This window comes from Castanea sativa, chromosome 5, assembly GCF_040712315.1.
Source record: "Castanea sativa cultivar Marrone di Chiusa Pesio chromosome 5, ASM4071231v1".
Taxonomy (NCBI): Eukaryota; Viridiplantae; Streptophyta; class Magnoliopsida; order Fagales; family Fagaceae; genus Castanea; species Castanea sativa.
In genome coordinates this window covers 16158399-16169885 of record NC_134017.1, presented here as the reverse complement: position 1 = coordinate 16169885, position 11487 = coordinate 16158399, and the positions used below count along the sequence as shown (strand labels likewise).

The following is an 11487-nucleotide window of genomic DNA, read 5'->3' as shown; positions in this document are numbered from 1 at the left end:
AAAGTCTTATCCAACATACATGGACTAGATCGCTAGAGTCAAATTGTGTTCTGTCATTTACTCATTTTGCATCTAAGCCCATGTTGTGAATGCGAGAGACCACGACATGTATGTATACTAGAATATCTGGAGGGACACTACCATAACCCGTAGTGGCAAGTGGCTTCACGCAATCAGCAAATGGAAATAGACACGAGGTCCTAAAAAAAAAAAAAAAAGAAATAGACACGAGGCCACATAATTTAGCCAGCCAAAATAGAACCAATAAACAAAATCGGAGATTTGACTTTTATTCTCTTCTTTTTTCTTTTTTCTATATAGCCGATGCGCTTGAATGCAGCCAATGAAGACACTGTCTGCTTTACTAACTTCGAAAGGAAAGTTCTCCCGGACTCACTCATAGTCATAGCAGGCTTCAGCTCTCTCTCTCTCTCCCACACATGTTTAAATATCCCCACAAATTTCTATTACAAACAGACTTAGCCTAGCTCTCTCTCAGAGTCCTAGAAAGATAAGAGAGCAGGACTAATTCAAGATTTGTTGGAGAGGAAAAGAATTATAAACAAAAAAACAGTGAGAGTCTCCAGAATTTCATTTTGCCACCAACCAAATACTGTTCTTTTTTCCCTATATCTTTGTTTCGGAAAATACAAAGCTTCAAGAAAACCCAACAAAGTAAGCAATATTTTTCTTTCATTTCATTTCAATTCCCCACTTCTTTTTAGTTGATGGGAAATTTCAATGAATTTATAAAAAGAACGAAAGCTTTAAGCTTCAATGATTTATGTAGCATTTACTCTTGGAATGGTGTGAAAAGTTGAAAACTCCCCTCAACTTAATTATGCAGTTGTACGTCTTAGGTTCAGTTGAGGTGTCATCGTCCCTTGACTTTTCTAAGACTTCACATTGAGCTCAACTTTTACTGAATTTAATGTACATGCATTTCATTTCATTTCTTATCTATCACATCTTTTTCTCAGTAACCAAACAGTACTTTTTTTTTACTCTTTCAATGTGTCCTCTCTAGCTTTTAGCTTCCATTCTATAATTAACAATCTGGGCATGTTCTTGTTTCTGTAAATTTTCATTAGAAGAAGAAGATGGAAGGAATAGATAAAGCAAGAGGCTCGGAAAGGCGGGCAAGCCGTAGCTTTAGCAGAAACGTAAGCAGGAGCATGAGCAGGCAAAGTTGGAGCATGGAAGATGTATTTTCAGGCAATAGGCACTCTCGCCGAAACAGTCATGTTGACGAAGATGAGGAAGCTCTAAAATGGGCTGCCATTGAGAAATTACCCACCTATGATCGTCTAAGAACAAGTATTATCAACTCTTACATGGAGAATGAGCATCCACATGCTAAAAAATTGCACAAAGAAGTGGATGTAAGAAAGCTGGATTTGGATGAGAGGCAAGAATTCATTGACAGGATTTTTAAGGTTGCAGAGGAAGATAATGAGAAGTTCTTGAAGAAGTTTAGAAATAGAATCGATAAGTAAGTTCTTTATTGCTTTATCTAAGTTCTTGAAGATTTTTTTTTTTTTTTTTTTTGAGAAACAAGTTCTTGAAGAAGTTTAGAAATAAAATGAAGCACAAAGAAGAGAACAATGATTTTAATGGGTTTTTCTAAGATTTTTTTTTTAATCAAAGATTAATATTTTCTAAACAAGTATTTTCTGAACAAGGGAGAGAATGAGCTGTAATTTTTTTTTTCTTTTGTACTATAATAATTATATGAATATATTTTTCACGCATAAATGACAGTCCTCGTTCATTATCCGCACGCCTAATTATATATGCAAATAAATGACCATAAAAGAGATCAGTTCAAAATAGGTAGGAAATAACAAATCACTATCTTTTATCATTAAACACCATACTGATTTTGCTTGGAATTTAAGATTGTGTAAGAAAATTGTCATTTACTTTGTGATTGTCAGCAAGCATTCCATGCAATTAAATGATCCTGATTAATCACTTTCATTCATCAACTATTCTGTGTAATTATTATCTCATAGTTTTCTTCCTAACAAGATAGTTGCTTGTCTTTGTCATATGCTACGACAAACAAATTATACTTAGAAGGTAATCAAAGTTGACAAGGGTTCTTCCTGTCCCCTTTCTTTGTACTAGTAAAATAAAATATTATTTCTGTGATTTTGCTTAAATTTGCTTGACCCACCTTTAACACTTTAAAAATCATTTAATTTCCGTTAAAAATCCAAAGTAGTTAAAAGCAATATTTGACAAGATATGTTAAAATATTTCCTTTTATATCGTCTGGACTTGTCAGAGTTTGTTGTATGAACCGAACCGAGTCGGCTCAACTGAGTCAACAACATTTAGGTGCAATTTTGTTATTGTAGTCTAATCAATTTGCTTTTATTATAATTTCAGGGTTGGTATCCGACTTCCTACCGTTGAAGTTCGGTTTGAACATTTAACGATTGAAGCTGATTGCTATGTTGGCACAAGAGCTCTTCCCACTCTTCCAAATGTTGCCAGAAATATTGCTGAATCGGCCCTTGGTTTGCTTGGGATTGGACTGACCAAGAGAACAAAATTAACAATTCTCAAAGATGCCTCAGGAATTATAAAACCCTCAAGGTATATAAATTAAAATTTGGGGTGTGACTAATTATTATAAAATTCAAGAAAGAATGATAGCACTTGATTTCTAATGTGAAAATTGGACCATATATAGAGACAATAATAATCTGTCGGCAGGTGGTATATATACAATGAATCTAGTGAATTATAGAAGTCATTCTTTCCTGGATGTAACTCTATTAGTACCCATCATAGTTGATCAAACTGTTGCTAATTATACTAATCGTTTTTGTGCACCCATTATTTGTTTTGTTATATAGGATGGCCCTTTTGTTAGGTCCCCCATCTTCTGGGAAGACAACCCTTTTGCTGGCATTGGCTGGAAAGTTAGACCCAAGCCTCAAGGTTTGCTCATCTCAATGGCTCTATTGTTTCTTCTAAGAAAAGACAAGGGTTGACATTTTTATAAAAAAAAGAAAACAAAAGAAAAAAGACAAGGTAATTAGCTAATGATAAATTCATGGAACAGGTTAGAGGAGAAATCACTTACAATGGCTACAAGCTAAATGAGTTTGTGCCTAAGAAGACATCCGCATACATTAGCCAAAATGATGTTCATGTTGGAGAAATGACTGTGAAAGAAACTCTAGATTTCTCAGCAAGGTGCCAAGGGGTTGGAACTCGATTCGGTAATTTGCGGAAAACAAAAATTATGTTAACTGTTTTTATTTATGAATAACCATTCATCATATTAATAGTTTGTACCAAAAAAAAAATTTTGAAATATAATTTGTGCGTTTAGCATTTTTCTATGTTAATTAATCCCTATGGTTTTTTTTTTTTTTCTCTAAATGATAACAATTTTTATTTATTTTGGTATAGAACTCTTAACTGAACTTGCTAGAAGAGAAAAGGATGCTGGAATATTTCCAGAGGCAGAAGTTGATCTTTTTATGAAGGTGCATACTACAAATTTAGTCAATAATTAACATTCAATATTAATTTTTTCATACTTAATTTTCGATATTTTAGTTATCTCTCAAGTTAATAATTTGTTGTTGGTTTTTCTTGAAATCAGGCAACATCAATGGAAGGAGTTGAGAACAGTCTCATTACTGACTATACCCTTAAAGTAAGTTACAATATAGCCACAACATATGTTCTTCTATTTAAGGAAATTATGTCTTAAATCCTTATTTCTGATAGCTTCATCTCATTTAAAATTATTTGTATGGTTATCAGGTCCCAACTAAGCCACTTCTACTGTCTTTTTTAATAATAATAATAATATTAGTTGCCAAGACTTTTTACCAACTCAAATTCGAACAACTCACTAAAATTATAGTCACCGACTCACCATCTATATACAAATTTTCAACTCGTCAAAATTTTCTCCTCAACTACTCTGCTGACGACTGCCATTTGTTGGTGGATAATTGGGGCCCTTGCCTTGTTGGTTATTTTGACACTTTCCCTGGTGACAACTTTCTATTACTAAAAAAAAAAAAGTTGAATTTTTCCTAGTGACTACCCATTCACTTTATTCTCAAAAAAAAGTAGAAGAAAAAAAGTACCCATTTACTTTTTAAACATACCTATAATTGCCTAACTTTGTCCCTATTGAAACATCTCTAACATGTCACTTTTTTGTTCATTTTTAATTGAACAGATATTAGGGCTTGATATATGCAAGGACACCATTGTTGGAGATGAAATGCAACGTGGGATATCGGGTGGACAGAAAAAACGAGTAACAACAGGTCAATTAGAGAATTCAGCTTCATTTCCTTTCTTCCTGTATTTTCTTAAATTGGACTTAATTATCATGTTCTAGAAAAAGGATATATTGGTATAAGTGGGTACTGGGTACAAAAAGAATATAAATTTATACGCTTATAAAATTGAAAAGGCGGCTATGAACCATATTTTTCGAATTTCATAGATTCAGGATTCAAGGAAATGCTATATAGCCTATGAGTCCAAATGGACCAAACTCATCAACTTCCACCTACCCCTCAATAGATTGAAAATGTATCATTTGTATTTGTCTACCCAAATAGCCACCAAAATATATTATCACTTTGTCTTCATGTTTCACTTGGAATACCTGCAGCCAAAGATTAAATAACATTCTTTAGCATGAAGATAGGCCTTAAAAAAAAAAAAAAATTGGAAGAATAGTCACTAACCCACCCACCCACCAACCCTAACAAAACTACGAAAAAAAAGACTCTTAATCATAGGGGTTTGGTGACCTATTAAGAAACAAAGTTCATCTTAATGAACGTTCTTAAATCGGTAATGGGATTAGCTTATCTTAACAAGTCCTCATTGATTCAAGTTGCAAATTCCAATTAGTTCAAAAAATAAATAAAAAATTTTGGTCATCAAATAAAAAATTTGAGAATTTAAAATTAAATCATGTCTACATAAGAAAGAAATCCATAATACCGTGACTTATGACATATTCAAATCCAATCTTACCTAGAAAAAAAAAAAAAGGGATTTTTTGGGTTGACATTTAATTTGCATCCAATTATTACTATTACTACCCTACGCTTGAAAATATGGTCGCATGCATATGTAGGGATAGGTTTCCACTCAAGTAAAGGTTGATTTGGACCTCAACAATACAACGTGGGTTATAATTGTTTTGGACCAATGTAAAAGCCCATTTAAGTATCAACTGGGCCTAAATTATGTTACTAATGTGTCCCTCAAGTGGATCTATAGTTGGTTGTTAATATGCCACAAATTTGATCAAATACAGGAGAGATGATTGTTGGGCCAACAAAAACACTATTCATGGATGAGATATCAACTGGTCTAGATAGCTCCACAACATTCCAAATAGTGAAATGCTTGCAACAGATTGTACACCTTACTGAGGCCACCGTATTGATGTCCCTACTCCAGCCTGCTCCTGAGACATTTGATCTGTTTGATGATATCGTCCTACTGTCCGAGGGCCAGATTGTCTACCAGGGCCCACGAGAGCACATACTCGAGTTCTTTGAAACATGTAGCTTCAAGTGTCCTGAGAGAAAGGGTACTGCTGATTTCTTGCAAGAGGTAAATTTATAGTTAAATCTTGTTACCCACTCGTTATTGTAAAGTCGGGTTTTGAAAACACGGCTTTAGCCTATGTGTACGTACGTACTAAGTGTGCTAAAGTGACCTTAATCAATTTATAAGTGCATAATCAGAACTAATTTGTTGTAACTCGTATAGGTTACATCAAGGAAGGATCAAGAGCAATATTGGGCAGATAAAATAAGACCATACCGGTACACATCGGTATCTGAATTCGCTAGCAGGTTCAAGAGATTCCATGTGGGAATGCAGCTTGAAAATGAGTTGTCAGTACCTTATAACAAGGCCAATGGCCATCAGGCAGCTCTAGTCTTCAAGAAATATTTAGTCTCAAAAATGGAACTCTTAAAGGCTTGCACTGACAAAGAATGGCTATTGATTAAGAGGAACTCTTTTGTCTATGTGTTCAAGACTGTCCAAATTATTATTGTGGCAATCATAGCTTCCACAGTGTTTTTAAGGACCAAAATGAAAACTAGGACTGAAGAAGATGGGGCAGTATATATTGGTGCACTACTATTTTCCATGATCATTAACATGTTCAATGGCTTTGCTGAGCTATCAATGACCATTGCAAGGCTTCCTGTATTTTACAAGCAGAGAGACCTCCTCTTTCACCCAGTTTGGACTTTCACACTACCAAGTGTGGTTCTCCGGATCCCAATGTCTGTTCTTGAGTCCATTGTTTGGCTGGTCATGACATACTACTCCATAGGATTTGCACCTGAAGCTAGCAGGTAATTAAACCAATATTTCATTATCTTCCCGAGATAAACCAAGATATGACTATCATGCACATTATTTATTTCCCAAAGGCTAATATGATCTAATGTGGTTGAAGCATAATAAAAGTGACGTCAGTGGTGGACCTAAGTGAAAATGATGTTGTTGCTTCAATTACAACCGACCATGTTAACCGTTGTGAAAAAATGTTATGAAGATTGTGCATAAGGGTAGTTAAGCATACTATAAAATTTTTGACAAGTGAACATTCTATCTCAACCCCATGGACAGGTTCTTCAAGCACCTATTGTTGGTATTTCTGATCCAACAAATGGCCGCTGGGATCTTTAGGCTCATATCTGCAGTCTGCAGGACTATGATCATTGCCAACACTGGTGGAGCTCTCACTCTCCTACTTGTCTTCCTACTTGGAGGTTTCATCCTTCCTAGAGGTTTGTGTAAAATCAAAATTTTTAACATAAATTTCAAAGCAGTGAAAACCTTTCCTTAAATAAAAAGTTACATTACAGTTTGTTGAACTAATTCAAAATTGGTTTGATTATAACAGATGAAATTCCAAAATGGTGGATTTGGGGCTACTGGGTTTCACCTATGTCATACGGTTTCAATGCCATTGCTGTAAATGAAATGTTTGCTCCGAGGTGGATGAACAAATTGGTATGTTTTACAAAATACATTTTTAAATATTTTAAGAAACATATTGAAACAAATTTCAAAAGATAAGAACATGGTAAGAAAATTATGCTTTTGGCTCACTAAAGAATTCAAGTTTCTGATCAATACCTGATTCTACTACAGGCTTCAGACAATAGAACCAAATTGGGTGTGGCAGTTCTTGAGAGCTTTGATGTTTTCCCTGACAAAAACTGGTACTGGATTGGCGCAGCAGCACTGCTTGGGTTCGCAGTTCTATTTAACGTCCTATTCACCTTAGCACTTATGTACCTTAACCGTAAGAACAACATTCTGTTCAAGGGTGCAAATGAATTTGCAATTTCAATTTGTTTTCTTTTGAATGACAATTTTTAATTTTTCTCTTGTTGATACACTAGCAATGGAAAAGCCACAAGCAATAATATCCGAAGAAGCTGCAGATGAGATGGAAGGAGACAACACAAATTCAAAGGAAGAGCCAAGACTCAGACGACCAGTGTCGAAGAGAGATTCTGCTTCTCGATCATTGTCTGCTTCTGATGGAAACAATACAAGTATGCAACAAAACAGTATTGGCAATTTTAGTTTTTTTGAACAGTCAATCGTCAATGTGAATTACATTATGTTATTTGTTGCCTTACATGGACTTGAATTCCCTCAGGAGAAATGGCAATTAGGCGAATGAGCAGCCGATCTAATAGCAATGGAATAAACAGAAATGCTGATTCTACTCTTGAGGCAGCCAATGGCGTTGCTCCCAAGAGAGGAATGGTTCTCCCATTCACTCCTTTGGCAATGTCTTTCGACAGTGTGAATTATTATGTGGACATGCCTGCTGTAAGTCCACTGCCCATCTTCCATTCTTTTTCTACCAAAAAGAGATTATATGTAATCATATATTATTCAAACATAAAATGGGTCTCTAAATTAGGATTTTTATAAGTCTACCTCTATCACTAACTTTGTTGTTTCTGACAGGAAATGAAGGAACAAGGAGTAGCAGAAGACAGGCTCCAATTGCTTCGAGGAGTAACCGGAGCATTTAGGCCTGGGGTCTTGACAGCACTTATGGGAGTCAGTGGAGCCGGAAAGACAACATTGATGGATGTTTTAGCAGGAAGAAAGACGGGTGGTTACATTGAAGGTGATGTTAGGATCTCTGGATTCCCTAAGATTCAAGAAACCTTTGCAAGAATTTCTGGTTACTGTGAACAAACTGACATTCACTCACCTCAAGTCACTGTGAGGGAATCCTTGATTTACTCAGCTTTCCTTCGTCTCCCTAAAGAAGTCAGCAATGAAGAAAAGATGGTAAATATTCTATGACTACTATAAACTGTCCTAAACCTTGTATGTGGCAACTTCTGGGACTAAAATAATTTCTTCTTGGGTTTAATCTTTTCAGATTTTTGTTGATGAAGTGATGGAATTGGTAGAGCTAAACAATCTCAGGGATGCTATAGTGGGGCTTCCAGGAATTACAGGGTTGTCAACAGAACAGCGGAAGAGGCTAACAATTGCAGTTGAGCTTGTTGCCAATCCTTCAATCATTTTTATGGATGAACCAACTTCAGGTCTTGATGCAAGGGCAGCAGCCATTGTCATGAGGACAGTGAGAAATACTGTAGATACTGGAAGAACGGTTGTGTGCACCATTCACCAACCTAGCATTGATATCTTCGAAGCCTTTGATGAGCTACTATTAATGAAGAGAGGAGGACAAGTCATCTACTACGGACCTTTGGGTCGAAATTCTCACAAAATAGTAGAATATTTTGAGGTATTTTTTTCTTCTTGATATTGTTCTTCCTCCATAAGTTATAAATGTATAATGCGTTATCTGATTTGATACTCATTTTGCAGGCAATTCCCGGAGTGCCAAAAATCAAAGATAAGTACAACCCTGCAACATGGATGCTTGAAGTAAGTTCAATGGCTGCTGAATTGAGGCTTGGAATGGACTTTGCTGAACACTACAAGTCATCATCCTTGCATCAGTAAGTCAAGATATTAGTCACAGAAATACAAAAGCAATAGTGATTCCCAGTCTTGATCTAACATATGCATTTATGTACAGGAGAAATAAGGCCTTGGTAAAAGAGTTAAGCACTCCTCCACCTGGAGCAAAGGACCTATATTTTGCCACAGAGTTCTCTCAATCCACATGGGGGCAGTTCAAATCTTGCTTATGGAAGACATGGTGGACATATTGGAGAAGTCCAGATTATAACCTTGTTAGATTCTTTTTCACCTTGGCTGCCGCCCTAATGGTTGGGACAATTTTCTGGAAAGTTGGAACTAAAAGGTCTTCTTCTGTTTCCTTCTATAATAGAATAATTTGATCCATTTTATTGGTTTTATGGGCAAACTAACTTTCATCATTCTGTTGACTAATTATTTTCATTGTCTTAAATGTTTTATGGTATAGGGATAGCGCAAGTGATCTTACTATGATCATTGGAGCAATGTATGCTGCTGTACTGTTTGTAGGAATTAATAATTGCTCGACAGTACAACCGATAATAGCCATTGAAAGAACAGTGTTTTATCGAGAAAGAGCTGCTGGGATGTACTCTGCAATGCCTTATGCCCTTGCACAGGTTGGAAGGCGTTTAATATCATCATCCTATTATCACTGAAAATTCATGTCTCTTGGTATTTCTGTGGTCATAATTAGGGAATTTTATTCATTCTACCATATTATTAAAGACCAAGTTTTATCAGATTTTTGAAGAAACCCAACTATTTGGGTTCATGAATTATGTTCATCCACAAAAGGTCCATTAGACTTTTTACATAGTAGGTCACTTAAGCTCAGGTTTTGCATGGTACTTCACTATCAAAAGAGGGTTAATGTCATTGGATCCTTGCAAATTACATTGGTTTATCTTTGATCTATAAGCATCTAAATTTTCTAGGAGACCTTATTTTTATAGGAAAGGGTGCTCAAATTTTTCCATCGACAGTGAATTTTAAATTGATTGTTACCACTTGGTTCAATCATTTCTAAATAAGAAAATAACTTTAATTTTTGATATGCAGGTGATTTCTGAAATACCATATGTGCTTGTTCAAACTTCATATTATACACTTATTGTGTACGCCATGGTGGCCTTCGAATGGACAGCAGCAAAATTCTTCTGGTTCTTCTTTGTCTCCTTCTTCTCCTTCCTATACTTCACATATTATGGCATGATGACTGTTTCCATCACACCAAACCATCAAGTAGCAGCCATTTTTGCAGCAGCATTTTATTCTCTCTTCAATCTTTTCTCAGGCTTCTTCATCCCAAGACCTGTAAGTACTATTTCTCCTTTCAAAAATAATTTTTTAGGAATAAGTTAAATCATTCTTTTTTTGACATATATTTCATTGATTTTTGAACTTACAGAAAATTCCAAAGTGGTGGGTTTGGTATTATTGGATTTGCCCAGTAGCATGGACTGTCTATGGATTGATTGTGTCACAATATGGAGATGTGGAGACCCCCATTAGTATACCTGGGATGGAGGATAAACCTATCAAATGGTATATTGAAAACCATTTTGGGTATGATCCCAATTTCATGGGGCCAGTTGCTGGAGTTTTGGTTGGCTTTGCAGTCTTCTTTGCGTTCATGTTTGCCTATTGCATAAAGACTCTAAACTTCCAGAACAGATAGAAGAGAGCTGTAGAAGGAATTCTTGTTATAGCAGGTTCTACAAATCAAAATGATTCCTGCAATCTAGATTGAAAAATGCTGATAGTTGTATAAGGCTTCAATTTATATTTGTAGGAAACTTAAGTATGTCATCTTCTTCTTCTTCTTCTTTGTTTATTTTTTATTTTTTAAGAAGCATATGTTCATTACTATAGAAAGATAATGATGAAAAGTTTAGTTAGAAATCTGAAAGCAGTATTGTAAATGTAAAGGTTATTGGAATTGTTATTTTGAAAGGAAGAAGTTATTAAAAGTTGCAATTACATCCTATTCAATTTGCATTGTTTTATCAAATTGTTTTTTTTTTTTTCGATCTTTCGACCTTGTCTTAGTCAACAAGTATACAATAACAACTCCCTGAGTACCACAAAAACGCTAACATAAAAAGAGTTGGGGTCTTTAGATGTTTCATTGATTTTATGAAATTTTGTGGGCTTTCATTTATATTTGGGTTTGTGAAATGAAATGAAAGGGTCAAAGTGCAAAAATGGAGGTCAGAGTATTTCACTCCTACGAACTTTAATGCAAGAGGCGAACTAAGAGGTGGAGTTCAAGTTAGAAATTAATTATGTTAAAACAATGTGTTCTCCCCTTTATTGTACGATCTTCATAGGAGCAAACTTCAAAAAACAACAAAGAATTGTGTTACGAAATTTCCTACTGTTCGATTATTTTTTCCTACCAATTTAAGCCTCATTTGCACAAATTTGTAACTTACAATTCCCATCTAAGAGTTAGAGATAATCTAT

The 11487-nt window shown here is 35.2% G+C and overlaps 1 protein-coding gene across 2 annotated transcripts; it reads left to right on the top strand.

The window, feature by feature from the left end:
* The first annotated feature begins 345 nt into the window (after positions 1–345).
* Positions 346–11008, top strand: LOC142637475 (ABC transporter G family member 29-like). 2 transcript variants are annotated; one of them, XM_075811751.1, is made up of 22 exons: positions 346–675; positions 1092–1492; positions 2395–2604; positions 2868–2952; positions 3077–3236; positions 3430–3506; positions 3626–3679; positions 4217–4307; positions 5318–5619; positions 5779–6377; positions 6655–6815; positions 6932–7041; positions 7183–7336; positions 7437–7592; positions 7700–7875; positions 8017–8349; positions 8444–8818; positions 8902–9035; positions 9116–9343; positions 9467–9638; positions 10081–10335; positions 10430–11008. In XM_075811751.1, exons 2-22 carry the CDS (start codon positions 1101–1103, stop codon positions 10697–10699), a joined length of 4494 nt encoding a protein of 1497 aa, XP_075667866.1. In that variant the 5' UTR covers positions 346–675; positions 1092–1100; the 3' UTR covers positions 10700–11008. The 2 variants fall into 2 exon arrangements, with proteins under 2 accessions (XP_075667866.1, XP_075667868.1); XM_075811753.1 differs by having other exon boundaries at positions 476–675; positions 1095–1492.
* Positions 11009–11487: the final 479 nt, after the last annotated feature.

Bases quoted from the DNA above. Each gene is read 5' to 3' on its own strand.
- LOC142637475 (XM_075811751.1), top strand. From the start codon at position 1,101: ATGGAAGGAATAGATAAAGCAAGAGGCTCGGAAAGGCGGGCAAGCCGT. The intron at 1,493-2,394 runs GTAAGTTCTTTA...TTATAATTTCAG, and splicing joins TTTAGAAATAGAATCGATAA to GGTTGGTATCCGACTTCCTA. The intron at 8,819-8,901 runs GTATTTTTTTCT...CTCATTTTGCAG, and splicing joins AAATAGTAGAATATTTTGAG to GCAATTCCCGGAGTGCCAAA.